We start from the raw sequence: 19,917 nt of genomic DNA, 5'->3' as shown, positions 1-19,917 counted from the left end.
TAAAACTACTATTTTATGTTTCTGCTTCTCGCGCTGCAAGAAAGCAGAAGAGTTTGGTTGGGGGCGTGCAGGCGGGTCTGCTCTAGGGCGGTGGAGGAGTGGCTTGCCCACTGCTGAGGGCGCTGACCAAACCAGTCATGCACACTGACCTTTCTCCATGTAGGCTGCAATGCAGCCTACATGGAGAAAATGGCCTCATAGGAGCCTGGCCAGTCTGTGACACGACGAATCACAATGCTGCCATTGCAGCGTTGTGATTGGCTTAGGGGAGTGGAGGGAGGCTGCCTGCCTGCTTCTTGTTCCTAGCAGTGGGTATCAAAGGAATGAATGACAGGAACATGAAAGTCAAACATGATATTGGAAATATCGGAAAATCAGAAAAAAAAATTAATTTTCAGCATGAATTGGTATGATGGTAGATCAGGTAAGAAACAAAAATACTGTCTCACTTTGCGAGACTGGGAAGAAATGGTCCAAATAGAGGCGGATATTCTAAGAAAAGCTGGTTCAAAGAAGACAAGGGGAGGCTGGTAGTATTGATGAAAGTCAGAACCTGGCTCCTGGTGTTAAAAGAAGGTGTTTTATTATCAAACTCAACACGCTCCTAGTTTTTTTTTAATGAAGTTTTTCTCAAATTTTTTATAGCAGAACAGAGTGTGATTCGGTTTTGTGGATGAGTGTGGTCACTATGATGAATAGGTCAGTTCTAATTAATTGGAGGTTGTTTGGTGAGAACAGGCCAGCACGGAGGAAGGTCGTTCTCCTATCTCACCGCCAAGACCTGGAACTCCCTGCCCGTCCACCTCTGGCAATCAGTGTCACTGGTCCAATTCGGGAAGGACCTCAAGACCTGGCTCTTCGAATGATCTGCCACTCAGGCTGACCAGCAGCCCCACACCCCCAGCGTTTGGAGACTCACAGGTGAGTAGCTGCGCTTTACAAGCCCTTAATTGGTTGATTGATTGATTGGTGTGGAGATGGTTTAGCCATACTAGATTGCTCACAGGTAACCCCTGCCTGGCAAATGTGTGTGTAGTGATGGAGAGTTCTCCGCAGATATATTCAAGCAATTTACCAAAAAAGGGAAAGGACAGCTACCTCTGAATGGCTTTTATCCTTTCTTCATGGCTCGACTGATACATCACTGCGACCCACTTGTCACACAGCTTAGATGAGAAGATGCATGTGACCTCAAAATGATGCCAGCATGGCTTTATCTTAGCCATAAAAAATATTCTTGCAGGAAAGAGTTGTGGGTGTTCGAGATTGGAGAAATCTGCAAACAACCAAAAACTCATGTTTGCTGGTAATCCAAAATTCTTTTTGGGTTTCAGACTCTGGTTGCAGGTTTTACTCCAGTGAGTGAGTAGGACTAGAAGTAATTTAACTACTGGTAAGAAATTGAAACATTACCTCCACGTCCCTCCCATCCTTGAATTCTGTACCAATGAGACATCATAGCGAGCATGCAAAAACAGCAGCATTGGAAAAATGAGCTGAATGCACACAAATCAACATATTTATTCCTTATGATTTCACCTTCTCCTCTATTTCGAAGAAGAGAACCCTGTGGCTAAATACATCTGAGATATTTTGACTCTCCCTCAGCATGCAGTGGTTTAAAATGGTCAAAGGAGTAGCAAATGGCTCTGCCCTATATATCCCAGATATTTCCGCACCCCTGTGACTCTGCCAAAAGGAAGCCATACTTCTAGGTAGATCTGCCCTGAATCCAAGACATGGGCAACTTACCCTTCACCTCGTAAGCTATGGCAATCAGTGACCTTATCCCCCTGCTCAAGGTCACTGGGTTCTCCCACTTCTTAGGGGGCCCAAAATTCAGGGTTTCTAAAAAAACGTTTACTCTCTCTGGATAAAGAACAAGAGTTCTCCTCACATACGAACAATAGAGTTTGGTTTCTACCTCAGAAGAAGGGGAGGGAAACATAGGGGTTATATAATCTCCTGTTGTCTATGAAAAGCAGAATTTGCTTTAGGTAAAGAAATTTGGTAAAGGAAGCAAAACCACTCTATCCTGACCAGCCCTAAAAAAAGGATGTTTTACCTGACAAAGCTTTTTTTTCTCCCAATCTTTTGGCAGAAGTAATCGCGTTGAGAAAACCGGTCTTAAGGGTTAGAATTCTCAAATCATCTGAACTGAAGGCTCAAAAGGGCAAACTGTTAAAGCATCCAAAACCACAGATAAATCCCATGTAGGAAACGGATGAGATGAACTGGGAAACAAGTGTGCTATCCCTCTAACAAATCTGGGATCGGACCATCCTCATTTACTTTTTTTCCATTAACTTCGGAAAGCCTTGATTGCTGCCCACTAGAAGGGTGGAAACGTTTGAGCCCAATTTTGCTCCCTCCAGCAACAACTCCATAGTCACAATCAGGCTTGCCATAGTAGGTTCTACATCTCTCATTTCACACTAAAGAGAAAAATACGCCCAATGTCGACTATATGATCAAAGTGTTGATTCCTGCCTGGAAGCCTTAACTGTGACTGCCGGCCCTTCACTCAAACCTTGCTCCCTCAACCCTCCCCGCTCAACTGCAAGGCTGTCAGGCTGAGCTTGAGAAGTGTTTTCCTGGATAGAACCAGAAACTTGAGAGGAGAGGGCACTATGGGGAGCTTCCATTCCTGTGACACCCTCAGAGACTGCAATTTTGCTCAAGAGAAGAGCTATCATCACCACCTGAACCCTTTCCGTCCTTACTCTCAACAGAAAGGCCCTGATCATGGGAAAAGGCGGGAAGGAGTAAATCAGCCCCTGGGCTGGTAGAGCAATAATATTCTACATGTAGCATTAAACGACGCAGTACATATCCATAAAAAGAATAAAAGATCTAATATTTGCAATGTAGTAAAATAGCCAGCATAAAAATGCATAAATTAGTAGATCATTTTGCGAAGTTCTTTTAAGCAGTCATCAACAAAAAAAGACTTTTTCACATTAACATCATTACATATAGTGCTCCTGAAATATGTACACTTGCATGTACACAAAGCAAGGCTGCTACAGAAAAAAACAATTAAAAGACTTCTACTTACAAAAGATTTAAAAAATATTCCTGTGGACACAAGAGCACACTGTATATTACCTTTTTGGTGAAATCGCTTTCCACCTCGGGGCTGGATGTGGTGGGCAACCAGAGCATGCTGGGAGCAATGCAGACGGCTAAGTTGAATGCAGTCATCTGGTTAGTTTGAGAATGACCCTCTATGGTGTGCAAAACTCCAAACAGGTAACGCAAGAGGAGGACATTGGCTCGCGGGAGTTGCTCGATTAACCTGAGAACACAAAGCAAAGCATGAATCAGGACGACGTGTTATGGGAACACATCACCACTTTAAACCTCTGACCATGTCACAGAGAGAAAACAAAGAAAGGCAACTTGGTAACACTGGCTATAAATTCAATGGACGCATTATATTACTCATTGTAAAACAAACATCTTAAACACGACACCGCGACTGCGTCATGGAAAGTTGAAGAGGCAGCACTAATGTTTTACAACCCACAGTTCCAAGAACAAGGCACCTGCCCTCTGTTGGCTCAGCCTTGGCTGGTCATAAAGCGGTTCTCCCAATCCAGAAGACATGCATTTTGGTTTGACTTTGTGGCACTGCAAGAAGCACCATGCTGGCAGTGCTATATAAGAGACTGATCAGCTGTTCATGGATGTCCTAAGTCAAAGGACAGGTATTCTGGTTACTGAACATTTTTATTGCTGCAGCAGAATTTCTGTCGCGAGGAATTACAACAGCACTTAGTGATAGCCCAGTCCCGGAATACCAGGATCAAAAAGGACCTGGTAAAAAGTATCAGAAACATGTTCTGTTTTTCGCCATGTTGTCTACTGGGAAGTTAAACACAATAGGAAAACTGTGTGGTAGAATTCTTACCACTATTTAACAATACCACTGTATTTAGCACCCAGCCTCCCAATTCAAGAGCTTCCTCCTTCCTGAAGCCTAGTTTTGGCAGTATGTGTAAACACAAAAAAAGTAAGACTTAGATCAGCGTTCAGAATCGAAGCCAGGTTAACTGCAGTGCAATCAGATTTGGCCATCTACCAAAGACCTCCATTTCCAAGAATGGAACAGCAAACTTGCTATTGCTTTGGGATTCCATTCCAATCTAGTGGCAGCATAATGGCATATTCCCATTGGGTATTGAGGGCAGTGTAGTGCAGTTTGTTTGTGCACCTCTCCTGAAACCTGCATCTCTTTCCCCAGTCTCACAATACCAATGGTTTGCTGTTATTTGGAACAAGGGAATGCCCTTTAAGACGCAAATGATCAATGGTTGCTAGTGGGATTCTGCACTATAAATGTTACAAACATTAGCATTAAAAACCTAGAAGTCTTGCACTTTAGATTACGGTTATTGTTAAGCAGCCAAGTATAGGGCACTATCTGCTGCTACTTTCACGCAGCATTTTGGTAGCCTCGGTTAAGACTTTCCAAATTTTTTATAGCAGAACGGAGTGTGATTCGGTTTTTTGGATGTGTGTGGTCACTATGATGATTAGGCCAGTTTTAATTATTTGGAGGTTGTTTGGCAAGAACAGGCCAGCACGGAGGAAGGTCGTTCTCCTACCTCACCGCCAAGACCCGGAACTCCCTGCCCGTCCACCTCTGGCAATCAGAGTCACTGGCCCAATTCGGGAAGGACCTCAAGACCTGGCTTTTTCGAATGATCTGCCACCCAGGCTGACCAGCAGCCCCCCACCCCCAGCGTCATGAGACCCTCACAGGTGAGAAGCTGCGCTTTACAAGCCCTTGGTTGATTGATTGATTGATTGGTGGGGAGAGGTTTTAGCATACTAGATTGCTCACAGGTAACCCCTGCCTCGAAATGTGTGTGTAGTGATGGAGAGTTCTCCGCAGATCTATCCAAGCAATTTACCAAAATAGGGAAAGGACAGCTACCTCTGAATGGCTTTTATCCTTTCTTCATGGCTCGACTGATCCATCACTGCGACCCACTGGTCACACAGCTTAGTTGAGAAGATGCTGTCTGGGATGTTGCGTAGAAAATCCTTTTGAATGGAATCAAAATAAAACATAAATCAGAAAATATTCAGATAACCGTGAAACCAACACTGTGTACTTGGAACAGTTTGTTAAAATAACAAGAACAACAACAGCTTTATTCATTATGAGTGTTACCTGGGGACAAACTACTTTCAAAAACACCCTGTACCATTCATAGCCCTCTACTGTTGATTTATCTTACTGTTTTATCTATGTATGTCCAGTGGACGTCAATTAGGGGTCATCACACATAGCAGGTTCAACTTCTTTGTTTCTAATGGCACCACTCATGATACCCCTGGTCTCAGGGGTCATGAAGGCAGCAAACGGAATAGAAAGCAATCAGGGCTCAAGAGTAAGTAATTTTGACTTCATCTCCTTTAGCAGCTGTTCAGCAGCAAATAGCAGGCTGTGCATCATCAAAGACAGTGAAAAGGGGCTCCACCATGTGGCATCATTAAAAAAGCTCAAATGGCTTGCACGGTCAATAACATCACTGCTAGCATTTGGGTGAAATCCCATCCATGACAGGGGACTATGTAAATTTCTAACTCTATGTGCTCAATGTAACACCAATAAACCTAGAAATAGTTGCTGACATTTCCAAATTTGAAAACAGAAACCTCCGAGCACCAAAAAAGAATAGTATAAGTCTTTGTCAGTGTTGGTACTGGTTTATTTCGCAGCTTCACACCGTAGCCAAACCGTGTTTCATCTTATAAATCTGAATGGTGTATTTTGGGCTCCCATTGTAGCTAAAGGCACTGCTTCCTTCCTTATTCTTGCTTATAATCACGCGTTTCCAAGATGGCGCAAATGTAGTACGGCAAGACTTGAGGCCCTACAAACTTTGTACTTGGACAAAGGTATGGGACTTTTGTTATTCTCTTGCCTATTGAAAAGTAATTTGTACATTATAGCGTTTGACTATACTGATGTGCAAGTAATTTTTGTTAAGGTTTTTATTATTCTTTTATAGAAATACTACTTTGCGCAGAATTCCATTATGCTTTGGGTATAATTTTGGTTCTGTGGTGGTAAGTTCCCTGTGCACCTGCATGAGATCATGATAATATGGGGACTTACATAGTTACTGTTTTGTTTAGGATCGTATGGTTTAATACCTATCAGTGGGGGTTTATAGGTCTATCGAGGAAGTGTTCCTTGCTCAAATTAAATCAATGATTGAATTGGTAACTTCGTTTTTAGGTCTCCCTGAACCAACGCGCATGCGTTGTTCTGCGAGAGTATAGTAGGCAAAACAAACTCTTGAAACCAGTGAGGATTGTCCCCAATGCATGTGAGTTACTCAAGTGCGACGCTTCCCCAGCGAGCGCTTGGCCTCACTTCTCAATCGCACCCCATATGGTGTTCCCTCCCACTCGCTCGCACATCAAAGGCTGCTGCTCCCCCCCCACCCCTCCCCTCCCCCCCCACCCACACAGCAATGCCGAGAGCTTGTTTTGTTTTATTTCGCGGCCGCAAGGCTTTACTTTTACAGCCGCACGGCCAATGTTTGTTATTTCATTACGTTTTGATTAATCGTCCACCTGCCAAGTATTACCGGCCTCTTTAAAGCTATTGCGTTGATATCGTCAGCCTAGTAAGCAAGTAAGTTTAACTTAAAAGGCCTGCTCCCTGTCTAGTCTGTGAAACGCACCAGAAAGCAGCACACAGGTGTTTTTTTTTAGGTTTCATTACTTTGTTTCACAATAACTTGACTGGATGGCTATATGCATCAGTGTATTATCTATGGTGGGTTTCGTTTTCCCAGTGACACCCGTAAATGTTTAGATCTCAAGGCTTATTTTGACGATGGTTACCTAAATTACATAGGTCATCTGCAAACAACTTGGCACACGGATGGGATACCCCTGTCAATTGGATCAGGTCTTTTCTCTTGCCAGTCTATTCTATAGCGTAACTTCTCCACCCTAAAAACCAACACATATCTCTTAGTAGGAACAACACCTTTCAAAACCAATGTTTCTGAACGATTTCAGTATAAAAAATGCGTGCCTTTATTAACTTCCGTTTGATTTGCGACGTTTAACTAACTGGTAATAATTTTGAAGGGCAACATATGAGTTGGGATGGATTCTTACTTACCAAATAACCTCAACCTCACCCTCACACACCGCCACACTCCCCTCACACCCCCTCACCCTCACACCCCCTCACCCTCACACACCCTCACATACCCCTCACCCCCACACTCCCTCAACATCACACTCCCTCATAACCCTCTCACACCCCCTCACCCTCACTCACCCTCACAACCCACTCACCCTCACACACCCTCATACACCCTCATACACCCTCACAACCCTCTCACCCTCCTACCCCCTCACACCCCCTCACTCACCCTCACACCCTCACAACCCTCTCACCCACCACCCTCTCACCCACCACCCTCTCACCCTCACCCACCCTCACAACCCTCTCACCCTCACACCCTCTCACCCTCTCACCCTCACACACCTCCCCTTACACCCTCACACCCCCTCACCCTCACCCCCCTAACCCCTTCTCACCCTCACAACCCTCTCACCCTCACACACCCTCACACACCCTCACAGCATAACAAAACATAGCATAACAAAACACAGCATAGCGTAGCATAACAAAAAAAGCATAGGATAGCATAACAAAACAAAGCATAGGATAGCAAAACAGCATAAAAAACAAAACAAAGCATAGCATAACAAAACAAAGCATAGCATAACAAAACACAGCATAGCATAACAAAACAAAGCATAGCATAGCAAAGCATAGCATAGTATAACAAAAACCAAACCATAGCAGAGCAAAACATAGCATAACAAAAATTAACATACCATAACAAAACAAAGCATAGCATAACAAAACATAGCATAGCATAGCAAAACGTAGCATAGCATAATAAAACACAAAACATAGCATAGCCTAACAAAACATAGCATAGCAAAACAAAACAAAGCATAGCATAACAAAACAAAGCATAGCATAACAAAACAAAGCATAGCATAACAAAACATAACATAACAAAACATAGCATAACAAAACAAACCATAGCATAACAAAACAAAACATAGCATAACACAACATAGCATAGCATAACAAAACAAAGCATAGCATAACAAAACAAAGCATAGCATAGCAAAACAAAGCATAGCATAACAAAACAAAGCATAGCATAACAAAACAAAGCATAGCATAACAAAACAAAGCATAGCATAAGAAAACATAACATAACAAAACATAGCGTAGCTTAACAAAACACAACAAAACATAGCATAGCAAAACAAAGCATAGCAAAACAAAGCATAATAAAACACAGCAAAACATAGCATAGCATAGCAAAACATAGCATAGCAAAACATGCATAGCAAAACATAGCATAGCAAAAACATAGCATAGCAAAAACATAGCATAGCATATCAAAACATAGCATAACAAAACAGCATAGAAAATCAAAGCATAGGATAGCAAAACATCGCATAACAAAACAAAACATAGGATAGCAGAACAAAACATAGCATAGCATACAGCATCATTCAGTGGCACCACAACATCACTATACGCTACCACAGCATCACTGAACACCACAGCACTCGTTCGCCATCACAACATCACTCAGTGCCACTACAGCATCAATCTGTGCAACCATTTAACAACAACTGGTTCAAATATGTTCCCTCAATGTTTCAAGCTTTATTACAAATGTAACAAAAAATATGTTAATATTTCACTTCTGTTCTTGGATTTTCGTCACAATAAAATACACTGAACATAATCTTCACAAACGTTATTTACAAAAGTTTAAGCTATTGCCATTATAAATTACAATAACTTTTATTTAAGAATTAATTATTAAAAAAATTAAACGCCATTGTTATTTGTAATATCAGTACATGTAAGTCACGTACATACAACACATATTGCATTACAAATGCTATAGGTGTCACATTTGCGAAAGTTATAACTATTGGCATTGTAAATGACAAAGCTAATAATTTCGCTATTTTCAAAAACAAAACAAATAAAAAAATTGTCATTTACAATACCAATAGCTCAAACTTTCCTAATGCGAGACATATTGCATTGCAAATGCTGGTTTCTGATGGAGTCTTCTCTAAGTATCTGGTGGGTGAATAGTTTTGTCAACACTGGCTTGGATATTCTCAGACAGGCCTTTTTTATTTTGATTTCAGATATTTTTGTTTGTGCTTTGCTTATGAGTGTGGTGAAGATGGACTGCACTGACGTGGTGAGCATTTGGATTTATTAATTGTGATATGCATTTTAAATCACCAACTTTTTTTACTCTTCTGTTTCTGATGAAACTCTGTTCAAACGGCTATTTGGTATGTCTGCAGGCACAGATGACTAATATGGGTTACTTTTGTGGTTTTGGAATGTTCCATTTATGAAAGTGACGCCACTCCTATTAGTATTTATGGAAAAGATCACTTCTATCTTACTCCTTTTTTGAAGTCTTTTGCACTCAGTCATGGATGTATTTGGACACAAGTGGCAAATAGTGATTGTTCTTTTGGGTTAGTAAATGTATTACTCTATCAGTTGTTTTCTCGACACCGTCAGGTTTTTTAATCTCTGGACACTGGTAATTTTTATAAGGGACATGAATTGTTTTTATGTATACATATGCAGGATTGGTTCTTTAGGATTAATTAATGCAGTGTATTATTTTTTTACACTTACAAAGACTTGAACCATGGTTTTTCTAGCGCTCAAGGGTTTGCTATTTTCAAATTTTGGAAAGATTACGGTTATGGGGTGTATGATGTGGACCCCGTCGCTCTAGAAGCACCTAACTGCCTTTTGAAGATTATACAACGGTTTGCAGTGCTAGGAATGGGGATACGCGCCTGCAGCGGAGTATCCCAGCCATCATATCTGCAGAATTGTTGTTACTGACATGGACAACCTTACTCTTGAGCAGAGAAAATATCTACTATAGAGGTTTAAAAAAAGTTTAGGTACGTTTTTGCACTTAGGTCTATGCTTTAAATCACACGAATAACGGACATACATTTTTTTCTTGAAAAAACACCACCACCCCAGCTTCCTAACCTCAAGAATATTCTGTTTTATGTTCACGTTTAATGTATTTTTGTGCTTTTAGACCTACAATTGGAAATACCTAGTGGCATCTAACTGCACTAATCTCCCCAAAGAATAAAATAACAAACCAAACTCGCACCTCTACTTTTAGCCAAAATCGGTATTATTACTAAATGTCTACACCACAGTGACATTGAACAGCTACACGAGCAGTGGAAGAAAAGCTGCAATTGGGGCCTTTCGATTGCAAAGAATGTGCTTGGAACACAAGGACCAGCTGTGCCTGTCTTTTGATTCCTGCTCATCCTTTTTTTATTCCACTGAAACATATGTGGAACATCTTGTGTCAAGCTGTTTCTCTTTATTCTCAATTAAGTACAGAAGTCTCCCTGGACATATAGCTATTTTTATTTCCCAATAAGGAGGCACATAAATATGCTTTTATAACCATCAGTTAAATATACAAGCCCAAAAAACACAGTACTGTGGACACTGAAATGGTAAAACTATTTTATCCTCCACAGCTCATCCTTCTTCAGTCGTCCACCTTAGGATTCCCCAAGCGTCTTCCACTATCATTACTTACTAAAGGTACCCCTAAGTGCAACCACACAACTCCTAACTGTCGTTTAGATTCTTATTAATGCATAATAAAAGAAATAACCACCTGAAATCTGATTCATCATCATTTAAAATCGATTGCATTTGCGTTACCATCTCGGACGCCGCGAGATCCATTTTTCAATTAGTAAAGAAAAGTCCCACATTTACACAATTAAATCATTATTGACATTCGGAATGAGACTCCAATTCTATGTCAAATGTACTGGAAAATTAAATATACATTCATATACAAGCTATTTATTTTGAAACCTTTGTGCAAATGGTTTAAAGAGGGCTAGAGTAAGTTATACAAATCTTTACCGAGTCCCTGGATTAATTTGAAAACAATTGTGGGGTTCTTGTAAGTCATAACCACAAAATAAACTCCTGGATCTTATGAAGAGAGACGGAAAGGAATAGAGAGAATTTATAGAGATAATTGGTATATAATCTTTTAGGAATATTTGGAGAGTGAACTCCTGGCCCTTCTTCTTGTGTGTTTTGTTTCTTGTAGGCCAGACACTGTATGTTTTGTACTATATGAATAATTTGCCAAGCTTTTGCAAATACTTGGGGCAGCTATGCACAGTTAGGAAGCACAAGAAATACAAGAGCTATTGTGATAAGACACTAGACATGGAGCACATTCAAGGGCTAGTGAGGGTATGCACATGTGCAACTATGAACTTATCCCTAACTCAGAGTGCTACACCCTTTTCTGATTCTGCTCTGACCAGGTACAAGGAAAGGAAATGTATACGGAAAATGCACAACATATCTCATCCCAGCTGGCCTTATGGAGCCCCAGAGAGATGTACATTTTCCATTACACCTCTCTACTAGGGTGGAAAAGAAAATATAATACATGTCAAACGACGCGCTCTTAAAGCTACTTGCTGGGATCGGCCACACGTGTGGAGGGTGCGAAGACGATGGACGTCATCAGGCCCATGTTTTACAACCCACATCTGTGATCCAGCTACAATGTATCAATGCTTGCACAATACTAAGTTATTTGTAGAGTGGTAGCTGTGCAGACCTTGTGATCACAGCTCGGCCATCCCACAACATGCAAGTTGCCTTGTGAAGCAGGAGACCTCTGTACTTCCTGGCCTGGCAACATACGCAATGGACAAAATAGCCAATATTTTGAACAACTGCACTATTTTGTCGTCCTTCATGTAAAGTGTCCTCCTGCAATGGTTGATCCTTGCATTTATAGTTCAGGAAATATTACTGTGGAAGATTGAAAGGAAACATGGTGACATGTTACCTTTGATAAACCAGATTCTGAAAATATTGTCAGTAATCATTTATTTTGGTGCAACACTTTACCCTGCAGTACTACCAGGTCTGTGTGCTGTAAATAACAAGTGTTATGGTGGTAGGAAGTACCAGGGGCTGGAGGAGCATTCACTGGATACTGTCTCAGTGCGGGTGTCCCAGGAATCAGTCGATCTGGAAAAGTAAATGGATCCTAAGGCGGCTGCCTTATGTTAGTGGACAAGCTCTTCTGTACTGTTCGGCTACCCCAAAAGTCTGCCGGCTGTATTGGGCATCAACATGGTAGCTGCTCTATTGCAATGTTGATATTCAGTTCTGGAGCATGACAATCTGATCGGCCTATGAATAGGAGAGGAGAGCTTCCAATAATGGTGCTGTAGGGACAAGGATGGGACTTGGTCAGAGGTACTACTGCTGCCAAAGTTAACATTATGGGTTTAGTGGGTGTATGCATATAGCTTGTAATATATGGCAAACATTTTTTGTAACTTCCAGACAGAGTCAGAGAGTAAAGCCTAACACATAGTTTGGTGGGATCACACAGTGGTGTTACAAAGCACAATGGTAGCTAGACATACCATGATTTACACAAAAGAAGTTGTTTGTGCTTTCTATTTGAAGATTAAGCAGCAATGAATGAATCAATCAATCAATCAGAGTACTTGGAGAGCATGCTACTTACCCGTGAGGGTCTCAAGGTGCTGGGGGGGAGGGGGTGCTGCTACTGCTCGAAGAGCAAGGTCTTGAGGAGTCTTCTGAAGGCGAGTAGGTCTTGGGTCTGCCGTATGTGGGTGGGGAGGGTGTTCCAGGTCTTGGCGGCGAGGTAGGAGAAGGATCTGCTGACGGAGGTTGTTCGCTGGATGCGGGGGACAGCGGCGAGGGAGAGGCTGGGGGAGCTGGCGGGTGGAGTGTAGAAGCCGAGTCTGCTGTTCACGTAGGCTGGTCCGGCTTTGTGGAGTGCTTTGTGTGCATGGGTGAAGAGCTTGAATGTGATGCTATTGTCGACGGGGAGCCAGTGTAATTCTCTCAGGTGGGGGGTAATGTGGCTGCGGCGGGGGACGTTGACGATCAGTCGGGCGGAGGCGTTTTGGATGCGTTGTAGTCGTCGTAGGTGTTTAGCTGGGATTCCTGCGTAGAGTGCGTTGCCGTAGTACAGTCTGCTGCTGAGGGCCTGCATCACTGTTTTTCTTGTTTCGGTCGTGATCCACTTGGAGATCCTGCGGAGCATGCGGAGGGTGTTGTAGCAGGAGGAGGAGACGGCGTTGACTTGTTTAGACATGGAGAGGGAGGAGACTAGGATGAATCCTAGGTTGCGTGCGTGGTTGGTGTGTGTTGGTGCTGTTCTCTGTGTGGTCGGCCACCAGGAGTTGTACCAGGCTGAGGGGGTGGGTCCGAGGAGGAGTACCTCCGTCTTGTCAGAGTTCAGCTTCAGGCGGCTACTCCTCATCCAGTCGGCGACGTCCTTCATTCCCTCGTGGAGGTTGGTTTTGGCGGTGTGTGGGTCCTTGGTGAGGGAGAGGATGAGCTGGGTGTCGTCGACGTAGGAGAAGATGTTGAGGGTGTGGTGGCAGGCCACTTGTGCGAGGGGGGCCATGTAGATGTATTTTTCTTTTATATAAATAGCTGATTGCATTGCTTGTTGAATAAATGCAGAATCTGTAGTATAAAATTGAACACACCTGTTTACAGCTCGCAATTGGATATGAAACAAGGTTAAATGGAATTTGTGTTTCTTTCAAAAATAGCAACACTTCATAATGTGTGTTATCATTCAGAGTGTTTTCTGCTTCAGCGTAATGAGCTACAGCTATATCAAAACATGCTGCCATGCATGGTTCATGTTTGCTAATGGCTGTTCATTTCTGAAAAACAGTCAAGAAGAGCTAAAAAGCTAGTTAGGTTATTGTTTCAAATGCAGTTGTAATTTTTAATAGTAATCTGCCCTTCGCCCTGTCTACTCTACTGGCTCTGGCAGTAGGCATTGTGACATTGCAACTCCAAAGTAATAAAATATTGTAGTTGAGTAGACGGGTAATTTTCTTAATACAGCTAAATATTGATGTCACAACTAGGCTGCAAGTGTAAAAAGAGTCAAGAGTCACTTTTCTTTTTTCCTTATAGCCCACCACTGCTCTTTTTTGCCTCGCTCTGTCCACTCCCCCCCTTATGAGTTTATGCCTCTCTTTTTTAGCGCGGGGACACGCCGAGATGGCGTATTTTTCCATGCGCTCTACAAATGTCATTATTATTATTATTATAAGGCTTCACAGATTTTAGGCTCATGTGTATTAAAATATATGCATGGAATAAATATGCCTCTCTGGTAAATAGTTTAATATATGTTAATCAACAGGGCAATAGGGTCCAGTTCATCAGTGATGTGGCTCATGTCTTGAGAAAAGAAGCATAGCTTCCCCACAAGGATGTGATTACATCAGGCTAATAGTAGACCTTAATGTAACTATTGAGGAATATGAACTAGATTATAAAATAACTGGACAATGTTTTTGTTCTTTACTATGTTCATCTAATTGCTAATGTAGATGTCAGAGTCTTTTATAAAATTAGTCGCTCTCTCTGACCTAGTAGATCGAAGAAACGAGGGTATAAGAATTAGGTTAGTCTGGAGTTTGTAGCAAGAAGGTAAACCCATTCGATGCCATCTACATTTCCCCTGTAGAGTTGTCTGCGTGAAAAGTAAGTCACACAAGGACATTGCTGACTGTGTAACGCGACTCATAGTAATTAGGTCTAAATAAGGCACTGGAAGAGGGATAACAGCAGCATTAGAAGAAGGAATTAACAGACCTATAGGACATGCTTTGTAAGAGGGACACAGTCATGATCCAGAATAATGCTGCCGCTGTGCTTCTGAATAGGGATCCAAGCCGCTCCATATCTAGAGCATGAAATGCCAAGAATCGCCCTTTTGCTGTTCGACGATGTGGTTACTGTGGTCTGAAGCACTACATAGAAGAAGCTGGGACAATGTTTAATTTGGGGTATGGTTTTCATGGCACTCATTTATTTGAAAAACACTTGCGTTCAGCAGTTCAAAACAGTTATAATTCGAAACACCTTCAGTTAAGGAAGCGAGAAATGGAGCATGAATCGACATAGCTGTGTTAAGCACAACATTAATTAGAAATGTAATGTGTTATGTTACAGAATTTCTAAAGCGCAACGGTTACCCATAGGTGTCCTGGGGCTAGTTACCTATCCATTTGGCAGAGCAGCAGATGAAAGATTATCGGCCAGATTCATGAATGTTAATGTTAATGTTAAAATATTTATATAGCGCAACGTACACCGGATTGGTTTCTTGGCGCTTCTGGGAAAGGGCTCTATGGGGTGGAGGCTCAGGAGGAGTAGGCTTGCTGGAACAGCCACGTTTTAAGCAACTTTCTGAAATGGCAATAGAACGAATTGAGAAAGGGAGGGAATTCCATATTTGAGGGGAAAGCGTAGAGAAGCGAGTGCCGCCATATTTTAGGCGCTTAAATCTGGGAGTGGTAAGTAAGTGTTGTCCAGCGGAGCGGAGGGTACGAGAGGGGGTGTATTTTTTGATCCGATTTGAGAGGAACCTAGGGCCTTTGTCAGAGAGGGCTCTATGTGTGATACAGCAGATCTTGAAAATGCTTCGCTGTTCCACGGGGAGCCAATGCAATTTTTTTAACAGAGGTTTAGTGTGGTGGCGGGCCGGGAGTTGGAAGATCAGTCTGGCCGCCTGATTCTGTATCAATTGCAGTCTGTGTGTCTGGTAGGCTGGGATGCCAGCATACAGTGCGTTGGCATAATCCAGCCGAGAGACAATGAGTGCAAGAACGACCAGAGTGAGGGCTTCAGTGGATAAGAATCTTTTTATTTTTTTTATTTTCCGTAACATAAGAAAGCAGGCGGATACCACAGAACTAATCTGTGGAGTCATTGAGAGATCACTGCTGATTTTTACGCCTAGGCTTTTTGCAGAGGGAACTGGGGTGGGCGGGGGGCCCAGAGCGGGAGGCCAGAAACTGGAATTCCAGGGGTTAGAGGGCATAAGTGTCAAGACCAACTCTGTCTTGTCAGGGTTAAGCTTCAATTGGTTGGTGTTCATCCAAGAGCTGATGTAAGTCATAGTCGACTGTAAATTGATTTCAGAGAGTCTTGTGGGTTGAATGTTAAATAAGAGTTGCAGATCATCTGCGTAGTTATAGACCTGGACTCCCATTTCCCTCAGGGATGATATTAGGGGTTGCATGTATAGGTTGAATAAAAGGGAGGATAGTGAGGAGCCCTGTGGGACTCCGCAGGAGAGCCGCCCTTTTTTTGAGCAGAAATTGCCCAGTCTGACAGATTGAAATCTGTTTGTCAGGAAGGATTGTATCCACCTCAGGGCCTGTCCTCCAACCCCAGCGCTGTGGACACGGTCGATCAGGATGTTATGATCGACCGTGTCAAATGCAGCTGAAAGATCAAGGAGGATCAGGGCCTGGGGGGAGTTAAGGTCCGCCCCCTTGCGTAGCTCATCCATGACCGTTACAAGGACTGCCTCAGTCGAGTGGGCAGGCCTAAAGCCAGCTTGGTGAGGGTCGAGATAATGAGACTCCTCGATGAAAGAACTCAAACATTCCGTCACATGTGTTTCCAGTACTTTACTGAGATAGGGTAGAAGAGATATGGGACGATAGTTGCTAAGCACTTGAGGGTCCGCCCCAGGTTTCTTGAGGATGGGGAGGATCTCAGCACTTTTAAACGAGTCAGGGACTGTTCCACTGCTAAGGGAGGTGTTGAGCAGGGAAATGGGGGGGGGGATCAGGGCACGCGCTGAAGGCTTCGCGAAGTATGTGGGGGGGATCACTGTCGAGAGGGGAGCCAGATTTGACCCTGTTCGTCAGTTTGGAGAATGAGTCCGAATTTATAGAGGGGAAATGATCCAGTGAAGGGGGATGAATTACGCCAGGTAAGGCAGAGGGATTGGGGGTGCTGGACAAGGGGATACTGGATTTTATAGTATCAATTTTTTCGAAAAAGTACTTATTTAGCCTGTTGCATAGATCTTGAGAGTGCACAGGTTGTGCTGACACTCTCTCCATCCCTGTCAGTTCGTCGACTATCGAAAAGAGCTCTCTGGCTTTGTTAGCCGAGTTTAAGATTTTACTTGTAATGAACTCGGTTTTACATTTTAATACAGCGGCTTTATAATCTTTGAAGAGAGACAGATAACTGGTTTTTAGTTTGGGGTCGTATTTCCTACGCCACTTTCGTTCAGCCTGTCTGAGGTTACGTTTTTGAAGCTTCAGAGCGGGGGAGAACCATTTTTGAGCATCGTGAGGCCTGCGTGCTTTTATGTGTTTTTGGGGGGCAACCTTGTTACTAGCTTGTTCAAGCCAGGTAGCTAGGTTTTCCGCCCGAGTAGTGAGAGAGGTGTCTTGGATTGGCGGGGCAGTGGTGATGAGGATAGTTTTGAAGGACTCAATGCTGGCTTGGCCCCAATTCCTAGCCTTCATGCTGCTTGGTCTAGTCGTGGGGGGTACAGCCAACCCAGCAAGTGTGCATCTAATTGGACAGTGGTCTGACCAGGTGCAAAGGAGGACATCAAGTTGGGTGATGTCTAGGTTAAAAGACCAAACTTGGTCTAGGATATGACCTTTATCATGCGTGGGGGTGTGAATATGTTGAGTGCAATTGAGGTTGGTCAAAAGATCCGTAAAATCTCGGGAGAGGGGGGTTTCATTTGTGTCGCCTGGCCAGTAGTTAAAATCACCCACGATCAGCACTCTGGTGTGATTGATGACCAGATGGCCAATTAAATCGGCAAACTCCAATGGGTAAGATGGCATGTGCAGTGGGGGGCGATATGCGACAACGCATGCCAACGAGGAAAGGTGAGTTTCCATTTTGATGATAAGTGTTTCCGTCTGGGTAATTTGAATGGTTGAGAGTGCTGTGAACTGGTGTTTTTTGTGGATGATTGCTGCCACGCCGCCACCCTTTTTGTCTGTGTCTCTATCTGCATGGAGGATGTAGTAGGGGGCGGGAATGGCTGCTAGGATGTCTGGAGAGGAAGCATCATGCAGCCAGGTTTCAGACAGGAATAAAATGTCCGGCTCAGTCAGCTCTATCAGGGAGAGTATCTCTAGCTGGTGCTTGGCGAGGGAGCGGGTATTAAGATAATATATTGTTAAAGCGTCACTTTTATTGTTGGGGGTAGTAGGGGTCGGGTCTGGGGCGCTCTCGCAAGTCTGGGCAGTGAGGGCAGGTGAAATCCTCCTGAGATGGGAGATATCAGGGGCAGCTAAGGTGTGCACCGGGGTCAAAAGCCCGAGGTGTTCAAGTTGGTGTTGCTGGGCGGTGCTTAGCTCGTAGTTGCTGCGAAGCGCTAACAGTTGGTTGGGTGTATATGATAAGGTGCGAGCATAGTGACCTGCCCCCTGACCCGGCCTGGCGCGGACGGGCGCAGACGGGCTTGCCTTCGGCGCGCCATCGGCGCGCCCGCTGCGCACGTCCGCTGCGCGACGGCCAGCACATCCGTTTTATGGGAGGAGGAGCGTGTTGGCGCTAGACCGCTCATCCGTGTCCCAGGCGGAAGTGTGGGAAAGTGAAAAGTAGCAAGCCGCCTCCCTCCACAACAATCGAGCAAGCTCGTGGTGGACCGGGGAGGTGAGGATAAAGTGAAAGGAAGTGTTTAGGCGATTATCAAATCAATCAGAGTCCTATTTTCCTCAATGCCAGTAAGTAAAATAAAAACACAGACAAATTACTGTTTAGCACAACATTATTAAAAGTAGATAAAAACGAGCTGTACTAACGCCTGAATCGCGTTAGCCTTCTCCTAGGAAGCCTGCCAGAAGGGTAGAGCTTAATCGCGCTCGCAAAGGGCCAGATTCTGAGAATCTGGCCGTTTGCGAGCGCAATTTTTGCATTTGGGATTCATCATCCCAAATGCAAAAATTGGTAATTGCGAATTCGCTAAATTGCGAGGAATTACATTTAAGGAATCTCTATTTGAGATTCCTTAAATGCAATTCATGAACCATTTTAAAATTGCGAAATCGCAATTTTGGGCTGCTATTTACCGCGAGGTCAAACCTCGTGGTAAATCGCGAAAACTTATAAAAATGCATTTAAAAGCATTTTTCTAAGTTGCATGTTACACACGCACATGTCCTTTGGACATGTGTGCGCAATACCAATGTAGATTGCATTTCAGGGGTGCTACAGGGTGTCCTTTGGACACCCCCGTCACCCTTGAAATCGCTTCCTTATTTGCGATTAGCTAATTGCTAATCGCAAATAAGGAATAACTCCCCATTCATTCCTATGGGCCAGTAGGCCCATAGGAATGAATGGAGAGTTATTCCTTATTTGCGATTAGCAATTAGCTAATCGCAAATAAGGAATCAGTAGGAATCGCAAATTCAATTGCGATTCCTACATGAATCCCGTTTTGCGAGTCCTTAACAGCGATTCCTTAATAATCGCTTTTAAGGACTCGCAAATCGGGACCATGATTAATCTGGCAGAGAATGTCAAAAAGCCAGGTCTTCAGACCTCTCCTAAAGTCTAAAAGATCCATGGCATTTCTCAAGTGAAATAGGAGGTAATTCCAGGCTTTAGCTGCCCCAAAGGTGAATCCTCGGCCTCCCCAAGTCGCCTTTTTTGTAACTGGAATGGTCACCAACCTAGCCCCAAGGGAATGAAGATGTCTTTTAGGTATATACCATTTAAATTGTTGTTGTAGGTACACAGGTCCTAATCCATGAATTGCCTTAAATATGGTACACATCGAGTTAAAACAGACCCAATTCCTTACCGGCAGCCACTGCAGTTTTTTGATCCCCTTGGAAATTGAATAATACTTAGAGGGTACCCGTAAGTAACCTGACCGCTGCGTTTTGCAGCCTTGGGAGTTTAATCATACAACGTTCCTGGCG

General features: G+C 43.4%; 1 protein-coding gene across 1 annotated transcript in view; it reads right to left on the bottom strand.

Annotated features, from left to right (window-relative positions):
- The window catches only part of ARHGAP20 (Rho GTPase activating protein 20), a 318,989-nt gene that overhangs the window by 14,776 nt on the left and 284,296 nt on the right, over positions 1 to 19,917 (bottom strand). Inside the window, exons 12-13 of the mRNA XM_086935223.1 lie at positions 4,943 to 5,052; positions 3,109 to 3,298 (exon numbers count right to left, since the gene is read on the bottom strand). Of these exons, the coding sequence (XP_086791349.1) occupies positions 3,109 to 3,298; positions 4,943 to 5,052 (300 nt within the window). The remainder of the gene's footprint in view (positions 1 to 3,108; positions 3,299 to 4,942; positions 5,053 to 19,917) is intronic.

Source organism: Lissotriton vulgaris, chromosome 8, assembly GCF_964263255.1.
Source record: "Lissotriton vulgaris chromosome 8, aLisVul1.2, whole genome shotgun sequence".
NCBI lineage: Eukaryota > Metazoa > Chordata > Amphibia > Caudata > Salamandridae > Lissotriton > Lissotriton vulgaris.
Note: the sequence above shows the minus strand (reverse complement) of the source record. Positions and strands in the feature narration are given on the sequence as shown.